Below are 19,873 nucleotides of genomic sequence, written 5' to 3'. Positions count from 1 at the left end.
GGGCACACAGCTTCACAATTTGGAAATTCATTAGGCAGTATTGGATTGCAGGCTGAAATCTTGGAATTTTGCTATGGGATGTGACCTTTACATCCACACAGCTCCCTGTTATACCAGGGACTACTGTACTGTTTTATAGGGCGTGTTAGATTAGATACATTCCCAAACATTTTTCTCAGCTAGGAAGTGAAATCAGAACTTTGGTAATCTGTGCAAAGAGATTTTTCTGTTCCTTCATTTACTTTAATGTGAGGCATTCTGGTTTTGTGTAATGCATCTAAGAACTATCCCCATTATTAAAAACAAAACAGTCACTAACCTAATTTGTTTTAATCATACATTAAAGATTTGAGCCTGGAGGTATGTTCGCATTTTTGCATGGTTGAACACCCTCTTACAGTATATGCATGTGCGTATATATACATCCACTATGCTGTTCAGCAGAGGATTTTTCAAAGCTTAATAAACAAATCTTTGTAGCAAAGCAGTTTCTCAGTTTCTACTTGTATTTTCTGAAAATAAGAATAGCTGCAATAGACAGGCATACTTTCTCCTTTGATTGCTCTGAATATAACAAAGAAGATTAATTGATAGAAATGAATGAAAGAAAAGTTAAAGTTAGAGGTCTCAACTTCTATTACAGATTATCTAAAGGTTTTAGTGCAATAAAAATTTGAAAATGCATTAAGAAAACAATATTTTATCCACCAGATCTCTTTCACACTTTTGTTTTAAAATGCAATTTTCATTTTTTTTGTTGTTTGTTTGTTTATTTTTTCCACAAGAAAGAATATTTATGTGTAGCTGCACTTTTTAAAATTGCTATTGCAGTCTAACAATGAAGCTGATCCTGTAAAGTATCTCCCGTGAGGATGATGGGGAAAAAATAAGACTCAAGGTCAAGCCTGAAGACAATTCATGTTATAAGACACTTAAAGGATGAATTGTTTCTTTATGATGCTTTCAGAGACTCTACCAAGATGATCACAATATTGCAAGCATATAAAGAATACATTATTCCATGATGGTGCTAGAGGTAAAAAGTAGTAATGAGAAAGAGGCACAAGAAAAACCTTGGTGACAGCAAAACTTGTTTCTACAAATGGGGATCAGTACATTTGGATGCACTATGAATAAATGATTCATACCGTGGGACATTAGGTTCCATTCAAACTTCATTTCTTCAAATGAAAGAGCTTCAGTTGAGATTTTTATTTTATTTTATTTTTTAATATTGTAAATACGTTTCTCAGCATAATCCTACTGCCTACAACTAATGAAATGAAAAATCCAAAAATGCTTCCAAGGCAGTTTACCTGGACGTTGTCTGATTTATCAGTTTTAATTGGCGTTGTATTGGGTATCATGAATGAAAAGGCACGGCTTTCAATGTAACATATCCAAGAAGCTGACATGTCTCATACTTTTCTCTTCCATTAGAGACATGCTATGTCTCCAGATGCTGGAGTCCGGATTTAGGGGCATATACTGCTCTTGCACAAATAAGAGTTGCATATGTTACGAGTTAATTCCATTTTGTTGTGTTCTCTTGCACATGGCGTTTTGAAACAGTTAAATGGAAATATATTTTTAGTTTGCCATCTTGTATTGAAATATGCTTGCATTATTAAATAAAATCTAAATCCCTAAGTGATATGGTCTATGGCTGAAATGCACAAATATGTAACGTGGACAAAATGCCTCTAAGGGAACTGTAGAAATCCAGAGAGTGTCCCCACATGCTGTATTTTGCATGTGTGTCTCAGTCAGCTGTAATGTATGTCAAATAATATACCTCTAACTTGCTATACAGCTGAGCTTTGCCAAGCCCACAGTGCTAGGCACTAGACACAGTTTTGGAAAATGGGATAAGGAATAAAGATGTTTCACACTTTTATTATGGGCATCTATTTTAGATGAAATGCATGAGACAGGCACCAATGAAGAGAGAAAGGTGGCTCCTGAGAGTGATTCAGTGTGCCAAAGTCCGATACATACACTTAGATGGTGCAAAAGCACCTCAAAGACAGTGGAATAGTTTATTGTACCCACCCTGAGACCTATCTGTATTGCATCAAAGGCCACATAAGTGTGATGCATAATAAAGCATAAAGAATACAAATATCTTGGAAAGGTTAATTGCAAGAAATAATATATTCACAACATATTAAGTTATTTTTTTAATTATATATATATATATATACACATATATATATATATATATGTGTGTCAGTCTCCTGAAGGTATTCTGCTTGGACCTTCTTTAAAGATACTGAAGATGCTGTCTAATTTTTTAAACATCAGTAATGTCATTGGCTCCATCAAACTTAAAATAATTTCCTGAATGTCTTCATATCTTTGAAACAAATATGATTTCATCTTTCGGTGATCCCTCTGCAAATTAAGCTCATCTTGGCATGTATTTTTAAGGGAAAGGGAAATCTATCTTTTTTTTTTTTTTTTTTGGGGGGGGGGGGGGAATTGGGCAGTGGAGGTGTCAGATCTTTTTTAAAAATTTTTTTCCCCTACAATCTGTAATACTAGCATCTAAAAGAATCAGCATAAACTAAAATGGTCATTTCAAACAATTTTTACTTCATATTTGATTTCTCCTATTCAGTATTTATTATTAGCGTGATCTGGCATTAGACATTGAAGAGTACATTGCAGCTATGACTAAAAAAGTACATGCAATTTTTAGCTGTTTCCTACAACTAATATTAATTAAGATTCCAATCCTGCAAATGCATCTAGTCAAGCAAATCACCATGAATACAAGCAGGACTCTGTGAAAACACAGGAGTACTCCTATGTGAAGCTAGTGGAATGAATAAAGCCTGAACTCTCCGGGGCAGTGAATATCTTTCTCTTCTCATTACTCGCTAGTTCTATGTTTCTTCTCCAAGTCTAGAGCTCATCACACTATAAATCATAAGGAAATATACCTGCAGAGTAGGTGACATCATCCCAGCAGCTATTAAAATCTAGATATTTTGTAGTTATTTATTTTTGGTGCATTCATCTATGCATATGTGTCTTTTTCTCATTCCAGAGTGGAGAAAATTAGAAATGACTAGGAATACACACACTGAGTAATATTTTCCTCATTAATGTGCAAAAGAGGTGATGAAGATTAGTGACTTATCACTCTGTTAACATCCCCTGATGGAAGCAGAATTATGAAATATGCCCCCTGCTGCTGGTCTTGTAAGGGCCTGGAAATGTCAGTCAGGGTATGATAAGTATTTCAGGTAATGGTAGGATTTTCTTTTTCTCTGTTTTGGTCTTGGTAAAGTAATCATGCTGTATATCTACCCAGTAAACAGCTATAACTCTTGGTGTGAAAGATTTGATACACATTTGAGTGAGCTAATTTTTTTTTATTCTGGATGATCAAATATAATCAGCAAAATATTAACTGTACAGTGAGAAGTAAGCATTAGTAAAAATACAAAGTGCTCAAAATATACTTAGCCATTCTTCCATCTGTATCTATATTTTTGATGAGGGCTCTAGTAAAATATCTTCTGAATAGTTATCAAAATCCACAATGCAAATTGTATCAAATAATATAATGAATAATATGCAAAAATACAAGCCCTTTTTCCTCTACGATTAGTAATTTTAATAGGAGAATTGACTGAGTATTGTGTCCAATTGTCAAGATCTGAAGAAAACAAAATGGAAAACATATTTTTTCAGGCATCATTGACTTGCCTGCACATGCACTTTGAATACATTTTTAAATACAAATGAAAGATATGTATAATTAAAGTACCCTGCACCCTACAAGGATTTTGATAACTTTTTTTTTTTTTTTTTTTTTTTTTTAAGTTTGGAGTTCTTAAGTGGAGATAATACTAGAAAGAATGAAACAATTGGTAAATTGCAATATAACATGCAGATTGGGAAACAAATGGTATTATGCAAGAGAGTTCAGTTTGCAAATAAATTATCTATTTAAAACATTGAAACACACACCAAGGTTTTGAAGATAACTTGTTCTGGGGCTTTTGAGTATCTAATGTGGAATGCAAGTTTCCTGTAGTTTAAACTCTAAAAGCATTCCTGAAACATCATAGTTCAGGTGTGAAGCCTCAAGTACATTAACCATTTTAATATTTCATCGGTTTATTTAAACTAAATAGAAAGCATAAGATATTTTACTGGTTCGAGTGGGTTGGCAACTGAAATAACTTTTAATGATGTAATGCAAACTTGTAAATCATTTTCAGTGAGGGCCTAGTTCAGCACAACTTTTATGTAATATACTAAATTGCTGGCATAGCTTTAAACTTTGTAATACTTGGAGATCATGAAAATTAGAACAGAATCCATATGTACACAGGAGAAGTAGCTGAAAATATGGATTCAGGCTTAAAGTTTTTATAGATATGTTGTAGTCTTTAAACCAAAAATTGTGTCTGATAAGTGTTAAACCAATGCACATGTAAACGTTAAAAAGAATGAAATGGAAGTACACCACAGAAATGCAATGTTAAAGTTATGTGGTACACTTTGTGGTAGTGTAATTTCTCACAAAAACTGTTTTTATGGTGAAGTATAGGGAAGATACTGCCATACCATAGGTATATGAGAAGTAAATGTGATTATTGACTATTTTAACTAGGCAGGGATATCGTGTTCTTGACGAGCCAGTCAAAAAATTATTCATTTTCTGTGCAAGGACTTTCAGTTAAGGCATCCAAGCATCTTTGAAATGATGCTTAATCCCCTGGTTTTATTATTGCTTATATATGTAGATTTCCATCATAGCATAGGTATCAAAAGAAATGAATCATACTGCTTCCATGGGAGTAAAACAGGGAAATTTTAGGGAGAAAAAAGAAAAGAAAAGGTGGAAAATAAACATACATCTGTTGTGAATCTGGATTGACTCAGGTTAAATAATGATGCCTGCCTTCATCAAATTGTCATAGAAAAATATGAACTGATCATAATTGCAGTACAATAAAATTTTGTCCTCTTGCTTTGGTATGCTCTTGAGTACAATAAAATCTTTGGCTAAAATAAACTGAATTCATATTTTTAAGCTTTCTCTTTGACAGTAAGGAGAATATTCTCAAATGGTGCAAACTGGCATCTCTTTGCTGACTTTAACAAAGTTAGGATAGTTTACACCACCATAACAGTGGTCCTCAAATATGACTGTCTGATTTTATTGTACTATGCATATTGCAAATATGCGAACTGCACACTAGAAAGAAATGTTCAAGAATCTTACTTACATTCTGATAAATAGTCAGGAAGATGGTGCTTTTAGCCTCCAAAGTGAAATACCGACTACAAAAGTCCTGAAGCGGAGAAATTGTGCGCTGGTTCATTCGGGTCAATTTTATATGATCTCTTTTGCCATAAATCGTAAGTTAAAAAAAAAAAAAAAAAAAAGAAGAAAAAAAAAACAACAAAAAACACAAAGCAAATGCAAATATTAGCCCATATATGAAAATATAAATGATGTTCCAAACTGTGTTGGCTCCAGATGTTTTTATGAGTTAAACAGTTTACTGTTTTCATATTTAAAACATTCTATTTTTTCACTTGATGTTGTAAGCTTTGGGCAAACTTGCTGGCATTGATTTAAGTTACGCTTTTGTACCATATGTAGGTCAAACACACATTCTAAAAAGATACAATATGAGCAAGAATCTGATCATTTATATTGGGAGGTGATAGCTGCTTACACTTTATTCAGTAATTATTGCACTGAGAAGCTTCACACAGAAGCTTTCTTTGACTGAAAAATCATACATTTTTACAAAGGATGATATCATGTAACCATAATTATTCGATAGGTCCATACAGAAACTTTTTGGATTATTCCAGTTAACGTCTGAAGTTGTTTACTTGCCTCAACATTAGTTGCCTATATTGTTTAAAATGAAAGCATAAAGCTCTGTCGAGATTTGTATTTCCAGTTCTTGCGTGCTTAAAAGCGCTTATTGAAGAAGTACTAAGAACACTTGATGCGGAACTTGTCTACTTATTAAGGGACTCAATAGCCAAAGGAAATACAGTTCCGAATATTCAGATCTAATTATGAAGCTGATGGCAAAGACTTAGTCATGCCATTGTAACTTCGTTATTGTGTTCTTTTTATTTTTATTTTTATTTTATTTCTTCACCTTTTGGACCCTCTCCTACCTCTCCCTAGATGTGCTATTTGGCTCTGTGTCTTATTTCTCTTGGAAACCTAATCTTTCTCCCTCCCCCTCGCACCCTCTCGCTTTCTTCATTGTGCTTCACTTATTTCACTTTTTTATCTTGCGCGAGAAATCCTGTGCGGCCATCCCCTAGAATAAAAAAAAAAATAAAATAAAAAAAAAAAAAGAGAAAAAGGAAAAAAAAAAAAGGCACTTTTATTCTGCCTTGGGTCTGGGACTTCCCCGGCCCCTTCGCAGCTGTGGCGGTGTCAGGGCTTCAGCGACGGCTGCCCTTGCAGGAGGAGTCCTTGCATTCCTGCCCCCCCGGCCCCGGCCGGGCCCCGGCCCCGGCCCCGGCCCCCCCGACGGCGCCTGGCCCCCGTGTCCGGGGCGGGCGGGCCGAGAGCAGCAGGTTGGAGAGCCGCGCCGGGGCGCGCCGCGGACGCCGGTCCCCGCGGAGGGGAGCGGACAGGAGCGCAGCGGCCGCCGAGGGGGCCGCGCCCGCCGCTCCCGCGCCCACCTGGGGCCGCCCCCGCCGGCGGCTGCCCCTATGCCGCCACCGGCGCGGAGACGGGCCAGGGCCAGCGGAGCGGCTGCGGGCGGTGTGCCGGTGGCCGTGCGCCGGTCGTCGCTTCGAGGCACTGCCGGCTGGCCGGGGGCACCGCCGCCCCTGCGCTCGCAGCCCGGCGGGTTCGCAAAAGCAAGGGTAGTTCAGCCATTGAGTTTTCTTTGTACTCCTTGCTTTTAATATTAGAGCACATATTGAAACGATAAACACAATGAAAAGCACAAAATATTTCATCAGTGTTGTAACTGTATATTTCCTTTATTCTGAAGAAATATCAAGTTTTGAACAGTACACAGAGGCAGCAACTTCTGCTTTGGACGCAACTCTCTTTTTAAAGACCGCGTTGTTACAGTTAAAACTAAAGACAATTCTTAAAAAGCATTAGATGTCAGAAAAGGGGGGAAAATCTTACCGTCGAAAGATTGCTGCAGGTTCCAGCTCAGTCTGAAACTGCAGGGAAAAGTGGAGCAGCTGCTGAACAAAAGTTTTAGATTTTTTTTTTTAGAAAGTCTGCAAAACTAATTTCCCACAAAATAGGACTCAATTTCCGTTTAAGAAACTAGCTCTTGCAAATCTCATACAATTCCTGATTTTTTCCAATAGCAATTCAAATTCATTTTATCTTTCGCACATGGACCCAAGAATTTAGACTTAAATTGCATGAGCGCAATGGCCTTTTTCTTTCTTTCTTTTTATTTCTTTTTTCTTTCTTTCTTTCTTTTTTTCCTCCTTAGTTTGGTTTTCAGGGAGGAGAAGGAAGGTAGAGCGAGGAGGAAGGGCCAAAGACCACAGCGTTACAGCAGTGGGCACCTCTTTGGTCAGCGATCAAGAAACGCGTTATCCTAATTTAAACCAGTTTACAGCCTTCTTCGTGGCTACTGTTAATTCCAATACAGACATATTAAGAAAAGAAAGATAAACCAAACCCAGGCTCTCTAGGTTGTCCCTCTTGAGACACTAAAGTCCGCAACGAAGCAAATGAAGACACAGCGACGGGAAGTTAGGCGGGCTGCTTTTTTGGACGGGCAGGGGGCAAGAAAGGAGCCTTGTCTTTCTCCGACCACATTTGGCGGCTCGTTGAGCGCCGGCGATTTTCTTGCGGCCCCAGCCGCAGGGGGTCGGCGGCCTGCGGCCCCCATGGCCGGGTGCGGGGGGCGTGCGTGCGGCCGGGTCCGCGCTGCAGGGCCCGGGGGCAGCGCGGGGGCAGCACGGGGGCAGCGCACGGAGCCGGCCGCGCAGCGCCCAGGTGCGCCGGGCGCGCAGGTGAGACTGCAGCCAGGCGCCCTGCCTGCACCCCCGAGGAGAAGGGGCCGTGCGAGCCCCGCACTTCGCCCCGCGGGAGGTGCCTCAATTCTTTGTCGCTCCCCACTTCCTGGGGTGGGGGGGGGGACACACGCGGTGGCACCCCGGGCGGTGGCCCGGTGGCCCCTCCATCCCTCCTCGCCTTCTCCCCGCCCGTGGGGGGGCGCGGGCGGCCCCGGGACGGCCCGTGGGGGCGGCGGACGGGGGGCGTGCTCCCCGCGGGCAGGGAGGGAGAGGCGGGCTGTGCCCCCGCGGAGCCCCCATGGAACCGGCCCCCGCCCCCCCGCCGCTGCCGCGGGCGCCCCGGGCGCGGGTGCGCAGCGCTGCCGCCCGCTGACGGAGCGGCTCGGCGCGGGGACGGCGCTGGCGTTTTGGAGGGAGTTTGCATGTGGTCAGTGCTGTGTTGCTAAGCCAGCCCCCAGCTCACATTACACACTACTGTATTTATAACCTCTCGGAGCCGTTTCCCCCTTCGAGCAGTTCTCTGGGACCACCTTCTATTGGCTTCAACCTCTCCCACTTCTTGACATCTGAGCAGCTCTGAGAAAGGCTCATCTAGGTCCGAGTGTTTATGCAGCGGAGACTGGCCGCTAGGGCTAAAGACCTGGATTATCTGAGCTCAGCTGCCTGCTGCAAAGTCTGTCGTTGCCGTTTTGGAAAAAAAAATCCCAACCCCGACCTGTTTACAGTGAAAGTTGACAAAGGGTGGTGAAGTTGGATCCTTCCTAAACTCTCCTGCCTGGAACCTGAGACTTGCATGCCATGGATCACACACTCTTTGGCTGCCTGCGCAGCCCCCATGCCACTGCGCAGAGCTTGCACCCTTTCTCCCAGTCTTCTCTTGCCCTGCATGGAAGATCTGACCACATGTCCTACCCTGATCTGTCTTCTTCTTCTTCCTCTTGCATAATAGCGGGATACCCCAATGAGGAGGGCATGTTTGCCAGCCAGCATCATAGGGGGCACCACCACCACCACCATCACCACCACCACCACCACCAGCAACAGCAGCACCAGGCTTTGCAGACGAACTGGCACATTCCTCAGATGTCGTCTCCTCCCGCCGCGGCCAGGCACAGCCTCTGCCTTCAGCCCGACTCAGGAGGACCCCCGGAGCTGGGCAGCAGCCCCCCCGTCCTGTGTTCAAACTCTTCCAGCCTGGGCACTACCACCCCCACGGGGGCAGCGTGTGCGCCAGGGGACTATGGCAGGCAGGCTCTGTCCCCGGTGGAAACAGAGAAGAGGGCCGGCAAAAGGAAAAGCGACAGCTCAGGTAACGGCTCACGCTTTCCCCTGCGGGGTGGGCGGCCGGTGTCGGGGGGAGCTGCGCTGCCGGGCCCCGGGTGTCCCGGCTCCGCTCGGCCCGGCTCGGCTCGGCACAGTCCCGGCCGTGCTCTCGCCGCCCGGTGCCACCGGACTGCTAGCTCGCTCCTTCCCTCAACCGCGCTCTCGGGATGTCCATCATGAAAGCGAGCTTTCTTAGGGCTGGGGAGGTGCGTGGGGGGGAATAAAAAGGAAAAATCCAGCACGTGATAGAGCATGAAAAGAAGGTGGCGGTGGTGGTGGTGGTGGGGAGAGTTTCCTACAGTCAAGGAGAGAAGCGGTTGTAGTTTTGGTGAGGATTTGAGCATCTGGTCCCGCGCCCCCCTCCCCCTGCCCGGTACGCCACTTCTGCTGCAAACTTCGGAGCCCAGCGCTCTCCTTCCCCTCCGCCCCTTCCCCGCCGAGCTGCCGGCAGCTCCGAGGCGATTGCACAACGGTTGGGAACTCTCTGGGAAGCGGGGCTCCGTGACAAGAGTTCGTGCCTCGCTGTCCTGTAGGAGTTGGCTGTGCGCGCAATAAAGTGCTCGGCGTGGAATGGGCAAACGCTGGGGTCTGTAAAGCAAACGGGGGAGTTGGAGTTGCAGAAAGCTGCTTCACTTCAAATTGCTGGTGCCGGGGGCGGAGGGAACTAAGGAGCTGTTTGACTTTTAAATAAAACACTGCTATTCTTACTTAAAGACGAGCTGAAGCCCTGTAGACCCTTAATAATTCCGGGGGGGGTGGTGGTGGTGGTGGAGGGTGTCTGCATCTCTAAGCGTGCAAAAACCTTTCTAAGCATGCAAAAACCTTGATATAATCCCTGCTTCTAAAACAGCGAAGCCTGTCAAAGTCCCGCTCTGACAAAAGACACTCGGCGAAGGCGATGCGATTGATGGCACTTCCGTCAGAGCACACATAAACTGAAGGGTCATCAAAAATATACCGAGACAGGCAGTAGGCACTTGAAAAAGAGAGGACTCAACATTTTGAAAACTCAAGAGCGGGCGTAGAAAACCATTTGTTATCAAGGAAGAGAAAGTGAAAAGCTGCTCCAGACAGTTACAAAGTTCACAATAGAAACTGTGACCTTTTTCACTTGAAATGTTGTGAGTTTGGTAAAGTGGTAAGCAATAAAAATTATTTTAAAAATTAACCCTGGAGGATGCTATTGCTTTGATCACTGTCCATTACATTAATAAATATTTACAGTAATTCAGGATGGGCTTAACTGGGTTTTATCTTATGTAGCTGGGCTGAAAACTTCCAAGATTAAAAGCCGTATTTTGTCAAACACTGGTGGCGAGCTCTATCATTTCATCTTCATTACATTGTATGAAATAAAATGAACTCTTGGATTTTGTGAGGCATATAAGGAATACTAAAACTTGCATCCCCAATGCTTCTGAAAAGAACTGGATGCCAGTTAGTGTAAGGATTTATTGTATTTGTCAGTGTATTTAAAGCTGAAGGAAAAAGAAGGAAATGGGTCCCTTTCACCGTCAGGGAAGTATCTGTATGGGTTTCTGTTTATTTAGTTTTGCAATGCAAACCAAAAAACCAGTGGGGAACGTCACAGACCTTACCCTGAAGTGACTGGAGCCTTCCATTGGATTTAGTGGACAAGAGCTGGAGCCTCTAGTCATGATTATGCTTACGTTGCACTGTACTACAAACCTCACTTTCTAAGACTTTCTGAAGATCAAGGCAGGTAACTATTGTTTCCTCCCTTCCAATAAGAAAAAGTATATTATGTCTATTCACACAATTAGGAATCCCTTGAACTGAAAATAGGCATCTTTTGACAACAACGGGGTAGCTGTAGTATCTTTGTTTTTTCTTCAGGAAAAGACTGAATTTTGGACTGAATATTTAACCCCACCCCTTTATTAATCCTGAACTCTCATGCTAGATATTTAATGTCCTCTTAATGCATGGCAGCAAGAACTAATTTTATGTCACTGCAGTTCTGTATTTGTAGTCAATAATTGCCCCTCATTTGTCATAAAATCAAACCCTTTATTTCTCACTAATCTGCTTTTTAAACAAACTGCCATATTTTAAAGAATTTCATCCACTCCCTCCTCACATTTTGGAGACAGATTCATCCCACTTGCAACTACTTCAATAGGCATTTGTATAAAATCCTTACAGTAAATAACTAAGAAGCAAAGAGAGACTGTTTAAGTTTCAGTGCTAGCATTCTGAGACAATTATTAATGCTTCTGCTTATTTACAGATATATTTCCTCTTCTCAAGCATAATCACATAGAGCCACAGAATGTCCAGTGACTTCTTGAGCACTGAATCTCTTCCATATTTCAGAAATGAATTAACCTTAGGCTGCCCCTTTCTTGCAGTACTTTGCTTTCACTCCTGAATGTTGATCAGGAATGTTGATTCATAAAACTGAGTTTATGGGTAGTTTAAAAAAAGAGTGAAACGCGAATAATACTCATATCATTTATATCCCAAATTAATAATTGTTGCTTAGCCATATAGATACTGTGAATATTTATGGTAAGAGGTGCCCATTTTTGCTTTTTTGTTAGGATGGCGGAAATGTAATTTTTTTAACAATGAAAAAGATTTTGGATGATGGGCTGTGTGTTCCCGTGCTTGCTCTTTTTCCCTGAAATTCACGTATTGCAGGGAATGGGAAGATAGAGACAATGTTTGTGCTGCACTTTGTTATACTTTTTGTTTGGGATCAAGGAAGCAAGGTGAAATGTGCTTTTGTAGTAGCTCTATATAAGCTGTCTGACTTAGTTTTCTTTTGCTCTAACCCAGGTTTTAAGCAGTTTGGGAAGTACCCGTTGAAGATACTGAGTAGGCTGCTACAGAACAGGGTGAAATTGCTAGCTGTTCTTGTTACAAAGGACTGGGAAATGCTGCTTACTTAGCCATCAACTCCTGTAAACTACAGCTGTCAGTGTATCCGTGTTTTGTAGTCACTCTCTCATTATCTTGAGGACATTCCTTTCAACCTGTGTAGGCCCAGCAGTGGGTTAGTAAACATGCAGGCGAGCTGGGGAGGGATGCACTCAGATATGTAGACGTTTGCATTTTGCAGTGAATAATGTCGTCTGCAACCTTGCCTTCCTAATTCAGCTCTCATTATGGCAAGGATGTAGGAGGAAAGAGACGATAGCAAATCTGAGGATAGGTTGCAAATAAATACGCTTATTTTAAAATGCACTAATAGTCAGGATTATCTGTGTGCTAATGAGGTGTGGATGAAAGCTATGTTGAGTGCATAAAAAACATACTTGGAGCGCATTGTTACTTTGTGGTATGCGTTGTTTTTTATGGAATATTTTGGAGTTTTTTAATTTCTCCCCTTCGTATTAGTTGCCCATGACTTTTGAGGCCATTCTATTTTATTTATTTTATTATTTTATTTTATTTTGAGTAGGTTTTGATTCTCAGAAGATACAGAAAACATCAGATGCAAAATTAATACTACAATGGTCTCAGTTGGCTTATTTCAGTCCAAGTTTTAAGAAAACTCCACTCAGGAGAAAAGCCCATATAGAAATGTAATATAAGTTTATGGAGAAATATGAAAAGAAAGTGAATGTGGTAGTCTTAAGGAAGCCTAAAATGCTATGGAAATAAAAAAAATAGTACTAAGCTGAAAAGATTAGGGAGTGGGTGAATACCATTAAAAGAGTTCTTTTAAGAACTACAACTATCCAAACATGTATATCGTGACAGATAAATATATGTTAAAAATAAATTTGACTCCAGTAAGTTAAAGTATAATGTAATTAAACACACCCCCACACACGATTTTATTTATTTATTTATTTAGTCAGTTTGACATAGAAAAATATTTCTATATGGCATAGTTTTCCAATGAAAGGCTAGTAGGTAATAACATCTATTCATATTTTTGACTGTATTTACAATAATATCATGTAGAAACACTGCTGTTAAACATACAAAAACATTTCAGGATTCCAGTGTTTCAATAGCTGTTCTGCTGTTTTTTTTTTTTTTTTTTTTTTCCATTGACAAATCACATGAAAAGTAAACAATACTCTTTTCTCCAGTGTTTTAACATCTTTTATAACCTTCCTATTTTCAGCAAGCAAGCAGTAAAAGTTACATCTCCAGAGAATTTATTTTAAACACATCTAAATATCATAAATCATATATAGTTGTTTGAAAGGGTCTCTGAAAAACGGGTCATTTTGATAAATGATTATAAATACTGTGAAATCATTGGTTTTGAGGACTTTTGATTGGTTTCTGAAACACATCAATAAGAAAAATGAGCTGCACACTTGTAGTCAAAAAGAACTGTGTAGCTGATTCATCAATGTGTCTGTACTTTTCAGCATGGTTGTAAACGGAAGCAGGAAAAAATACATAATAAAGCACAGTTTTTCTGGAAAGAGTTAATTTGTTTGGTATCCAGTATCAAAGCATCACTTGCCATTATAAAACAAAACAAAACAAAACACAAAAACAACAAACCCCAAACTATAGATTTCATAAATGAAGCAAATTCCAATTTGGTGAATAGTAATCAACTATCCTAGTGATTTTTCTAGGAGAAAATTAATAAGGCTGATTGCTTAGCAAACATTGGGCTATAGTAGTGGTGGTACTTGCTGGATCATGTAACTGGTGAAAATTTGCAATATATTCATGTTGCTCTCAAGAAATACAATCAATAATTTTTCTAGAACTGTAAAAATTTAAATCCCTATTTTACTGACATATTCACAGAAATTCTTGCCCATAGCCAAAGAGTAATTTTGTGTGGACAGAAATAAGTATGGCCTCTAATTATATATTTCTGTCTGTTTGTATATATTATTCAGTAGGATTTACACTCCCCCCTCACCTTTAGAAGCATCAGGGTCTCAATCTAGCAGTTCACTGGAGCACAAATATTTTTTTGTGAGATGTTCTATTGACTCTAGTGCAACTACTTAAGTGCTGAAGGTTTTTTAAGCCATTGGAGCTTAAGGCTGCTACTCTGGTTTGAATCTTTGGCACAAAAATATAACTTCACGTTATTCTTTTATTATTTGGTATTAAGCAATGTCAAGCATCCCAGTCGTCAAAGCAAAGTCACTGAGGGCTCTGGATGAGTAAGAAATGTGGTACTAGAACCAAATGCAGAAAGAGATATGCACGCGTGTATTAATGGTCCAATTGGTATGGCAATATTTGGAGAACTGAAAATTTCACTAAATCTTATTCAAGAAATCATGAACTTACATGTACTTACTTTTTAACACTTTTATTCTATTGTTTTATGGTAGGGAAAGTACAATGTTTTATAATTCTTGCAAATATTTACTGATAAAATATTAGGATTTTCTGATAATATGATCATTGCCAATTCAGCATTATATATATACATAAAATGAATTTTAATTTCATTAATTTTAGCACCCTAGGGCAAAATTTAACCTAACATGTTTAGCGTACCTTCTCTAGTATTTTGCATAGTAAGTAATCAAATTCTGGATTTTTTTTTGGTTGTCATTTGTTTGTTCTCAGACTTTTTTCCCTTTTCAGATGTACTAATTATTTAATAAATTGTTTTTAATTGAGACTGTTAATCTGCATATAGTTTGCCATTTGTAAACATTCATTCTTTAGTGATGTGATGACTCAACATGCTGTAGCTTTGAAGTTCTCAAGAGTAGGACTGGTTTCTGTGTCTAGAAATTTAAGGGAAGGTGGCAACATTATCTTTGCTGCTGTCCGGTAATGAACTAATATTGCTCACAGGATTATTGCTTTCTGCAAATGCGATGCTACGTGACAGCATGAATGGTCACTGTAGCATGTTTCTTTCAGTAGTGAAATGTATTCTACCCAGGAAGTTTTGCTGGTCTATGAAAAGGAAGCAAAATATATCTGGTTTCATCCACTAAATGAATGAAGTTTAAATCCATCAGTTAAATGCAGTATTGGTGGAGTTGGGTTCAATCCTTTTCTTCTTAGTATTTTTTTCCTATTCTGTCCTTGTTCTAATACACTTAAGAATGCCACTTGAAAGGGCGTGAAAGGAAAGTCATATTTTAAAAATATAAATGCTTACACATGTCGCTAATATGGTTTCTAACTAAAATAGTGTGGTGTTAAAGAAGTTTGATAAATGGTGCTTGAAACTACTTCATTACATCAGTCCACAGCTGGGCACTGAACCTAGCCTTTGGACCTGTCTCGATCCTGTGCCCTATCCTTTTATGTCTATTTCCCCAGTCTATACAAAGTAAATGCCAGTGCTTTCCTTCCATTTGTTAAGTACTGCAAGCTTTTATTAACAAAAATACTTCTGAGTGTGTGTGCGTGCTTTTTTTAGGAGGCTTTAAAGACTTACAGGTCTGCATCATCATTTCTAAAGTGCTGCTGGTGGCAGGGTACAGCTACGAGCAACACGGGGGATAGCCACCTCACAGAAAAAGCTTTCTTTCCTTTACTCAGCAGTCACTGACATCACCTTTACCAGCACAAGTTTGCCGTGGCTGCATAGGTGTGCGTAGCAAGACGTCATTTTACTTCTGGGGTCTGTATCTGGGGTCTCTGATGGCTAGATGGCTACTTTTCTGCTGTATTCTATGAATTCAAAAAGAGCCTGATGGGATTATGGTGGATGTACACAGTCCATTCCTGTATGTATCTGAAGTATATGAATCAAAAAAAAAATGTTACTGAAATAATTTATTTATGCTAAGTGAAATTTCCCCTTGGAAGAAACTGATGACAAAACTCCCGCTGATTTTTGTAGGGCCACACTTTAAGATGTGTGTGATAAATGTAATTTAGCTTGGGTGGAGGAGGTAGACCAGTTAGTTGTGCTTGTGCTTATGCTTTTTGTGATCAACTATGTGGTATGTGCTTCCAAGGACAGAGGCAAACAGAACAAAGGAATGTTAATTTAAAAACAAACAAACAAACAAAAAAGACTGTTGCCATGGGTCTTAGGTTTCTAGTGAGGTGGAAATACATTTGCTGTTCTTATTAACATATGACAAAATATGTGTTCTTTGAGAAGTTTACTCAGTCTATATCCACTTAAAATAACACTTTTATAGATAAAAAATTAAATTTAAATCAAGGTGATGTTCGATCTTTGCTATTAAATATATGTATTAGTAACATCACTTGTACAGAGTTACGTTGTTATATCCTAGCATTCACTGAGTGATGTAGAGAAGAAAAAAAATCATTTATGTAATGAGACAAAATAGTAGACAATGTTGCCATACATGACGAGCTGCTTCTAAATGTTCAAATAAACATCTTGGGCTGTCAAAAATCTACTAATGTTAACATAAGTGATATTAAAGGTGCAACATACATTGTTGATTAGGGAGGATGTCCTTCATTTTGAGATCTTGTACCTATAGAAGACAGTAACATACCTCCTATTTGGAACATGGGCTTACTTTTCATACAGAATCCTGAATTTTACAAATAATTTTAGGGGACAGTTACTTGACTGGAATTCATGCATATTACCATGCATATTAAATAAGAATGTGATTGTACATCACAAGAAAAATCAGAAATCACATTTGGAAACTGGCTACTTAGTATTTTGTTGTTTAATGGTGAATGAAATAATCCAGTACTACACTATCTGAAATCACTGGACCCATTTGCTAATCACCTAGAAAAAACCAACAGTCTAAACTGTGCATTGAAAATTACCCGTGTTTGAACAAGCCTTGCAATAATAGAAATATGGGCCCTTAAAATGCATGAACAGAAGAAAACATACATGAAAACATAATACTTGCTTGAAAGAGAAGTTATTTTGTATTTGAACTTATGTTTTCTTTTATCTTTCTTTTCAACAAATGAAATATAATAATTGACTAAACAGCAGAAGCAACAAGTCTGAAAGGAATGAGGCAAATCTTTCATTTATAATGGAAGAGCACAGTTTTACTAAACCAATAAAATCCAGTGGATTATGAAACCTTAACTGGAAGCCAAGTAATCCTTCCTTCCTTCCTTCCTTCCTTCCTTCCTTCCTTCCTTCCTTCCTTCCTTCTTCCTTTTCTTCCTTTTCTTTCCCTTTCCTCTTTTTTATAAGGCTGTTTCTTGTACTAGAGAAAAATTGGTTGATTGAACATTATTTTATAGCAAATAGGATATGAAAAACTAAAACAGATTACGGCAAGCTTTTAAAGGTCCTTCTTCCTTCTGCATTCTCTTAGATCTATAATAACTTTATATATTTTTTTGTTTTTAACAAGTGAGCCCAAACAAATGCTGCTGTACATAAATTGTGTTAGATGCATTTCAGAGTCCTTTGCCACTATTATGAATTTTAATTCTTTGACTGCAATGCCAGTATGCGTTTAATTTTGGATGTTGGGAGATGAATAAAAATCTGTGTGTACTGACATTGAAACTAACTCCTGATAGGAGCCAGGGCTTCATATCAGGTGTACTTGCATTACATTGATACAAACACACTTGAAGTTAGGTGGATGTTTACATGTTTCATTGAACTGGGGGCATTAGTCACTCAAATTTACCAAGCAGGATAAAAAAAAAAAAAAGGTTTCCTACTTTGGCCCTTCTAAATATAGATGCTAAAAATCTGTTGGACATATGTGGACTGACAGTATAGCTGTGAAGCGAGTGGAGTGAACAGTGGGGTTTTCTACCTGCCAAACAAAAAATGGCATATCCTAGAGGAGTGCAGTGTATGGGAAATGTGCACAGGGGCTTCTTTGGAAGGAAGGGGGTTCTGCAGGGTGAGTGAAGCTTGTCTGGCATGTGGGTCTCAGTTGCTTTTCAAGCCTTTAATTTTCTTCCAGCTGGTGTAGAATACTGGAATGCTGTAGGCCCCATTCCTTTGCTTTTGAATAAGTGAAACCTACTTGTTAAAATGTGCTTTTTACTGTAAAAAGAATGATAGGGACAGTGACTAAATATCTCCCAAATTCACAAAAATATCAACTTGTTTAGTGAAGAAAAAAGAACTGAAGTCAGATGCTTTGGTAAACTATACAATGACATATTTTTTGAGTCTTTGGTATGCTGAGCTGGTAAAAATGGTGTGAATGGAAGACTATGTGGCTGTGGATATGTTGACCGCTTGAAGACAGGATATAAAGCCTTGTGCTTACAATGCCAAACAACATTTTCTGTCAGAAGAAAACAGCAGTCTAATGTGGGTTAAGGCATATTCACTCCTTTCAAACTGATATTTTTTGAACTAGACTTTAAAATCTAATAGCAGTCCGTGAAGTGATTAGCATGCTCGCCTTGCATAGGACTTAGGGAGCACTGAGAATGTTGCAAGCCGTTTGCGCTTTGGGGTTACTAACTGCGTGCAATTCACTTAAGTGACATAGTAGTATAAGTTTATTTTTATTTTTTTTCCTTTTTATTTTTTCCCCTATATTCTTGTTTTGGGAGTACCACAATGACCTCAAGCACCAGCTGTGTACTAAGTTCTCTGCGTTCCTGAGGACATTAGAACAATACATACTGATGGTCTCACCCCCAGCTCTCTCCACCCCCCCCCCACCTCCCTGTCTCTCTCTGTCCCTCTCTCTCCTTTTTTTTTTTTTTTTAAAAGATGTATGTTTCTGAAATAGTGTGCCTGCATATCCTTTCAATCTCCATTTATGCTTGCAGAAAGAATGCTCACTTTATTGCAAAACAAAAAATGTCACCTTTTTCCGGATTTCCATTAGAAGTAATTTACAGTACATCTAATAAAATGTACTGTAAGATGCACTAATAAGATGTACTTACATCTAGTAAGATACAGTAATTTACAAACCACAGTGATCTGCTAAATAAAACTGTACTGTTAGGTAATGTTAGTTTGTTAGGCAAGGCAAGATAAGCCAGTTATGGATCAGTGGAGCAGAGTCAGATGAAAATAAGAGGCTTCGTTAGCAGCTGTCCATAAGGCAATGCAAATCTGCAGCATTATATTTTCTCGTATTATTACCACTTTTATTTACATGATTTTCTAATCAGTCCTATTATTGGGCCAATAAAGAGAGTGACTATTCTGTCCATAGTGTTTGCTTTTATGAAATAATGCATTATTATTAAAAGTAGTAAATGGAACTATTTCAATTATAAATTAAAAGAAAAAAATGATGTGAACAAACACAGGAGAAAAAGAGTGCAAATATTTTAGGTTGGTTTAAATTCTGAAGAAATATGCAGCCAAACTTTCCTGTAGGTTTGACTTAGCTTTGTGTTTTAATTTTTTTCTTTCACTTGTTCTGACCCCTTCTCTTTTTACACTTCAATACATTGCTACAACTTCATGAGGCAAACAGCTTTATTGCTTTAATACAGAAATCTAGCAGTATTTGAACCTTGTAAAGTTATCTTTATTTCACTGTTTCCAAACTGAAATTTAGATGTGCGGAGAAGGCACCAATTGAGTTTGTAGCCTGCTGGCATGAGAAATATCATGGATTTAACATTTTTGTATTTGCAAACATATCAGGAAAGCTTTGCCAGACATGACACCCAAACAAACACTTTTTTTTTTTTTCTTTTTGGATAGAGATTGTGTGTTTTA

At 39.3% G+C, this 19,873-nt stretch overlaps 1 protein-coding gene and 1 long non-coding RNA gene across 2 annotated transcripts in view; one reads left to right on the top strand and one right to left on the bottom strand.

The window, feature by feature from the left end:
- Positions 1-7,170, bottom strand: part of LOC121065465 — a 31,330-nt gene extending 24,160 nt beyond the window's left edge. The window contains exons 1-2 of the long non-coding RNA XR_005817083.1: positions 7,145-7,170; positions 5,250-5,367 (exon numbers count right to left, since the gene is read on the bottom strand). This is a non-coding gene — a long non-coding RNA (uncharacterized LOC121065465). The remainder of the gene's footprint in view (positions 1-5,249; positions 5,368-7,144) is intronic.
- A 1,270-nt stretch (positions 7,171-8,440) lies between these two features.
- MEOX2 (mesenchyme homeobox 2) overlaps positions 8,441-19,873 on the top strand; it is a 55,098-nt gene continuing 43,665 nt past the window's right edge. Inside the window, 1 exon segment of the mRNA XM_040548304.1 lies at positions 8,441-9,307. Coding sequence (XP_040404238.1) covers positions 8,797-9,307 — 511 coding nt within the window. The 5' untranslated portion in view covers positions 8,441-8,796.

Source organism: Cygnus olor, chromosome 2, assembly GCF_009769625.2.
Source record: "Cygnus olor isolate bCygOlo1 chromosome 2, bCygOlo1.pri.v2, whole genome shotgun sequence".
In the NCBI taxonomy this organism is placed as follows: Eukaryota; Metazoa; Chordata; class Aves; order Anseriformes; family Anatidae; genus Cygnus; species Cygnus olor.
The sequence above is the reverse complement of the archived record's forward strand: the minus strand, read 5'-3'. Positions and strand labels throughout refer to the sequence as shown.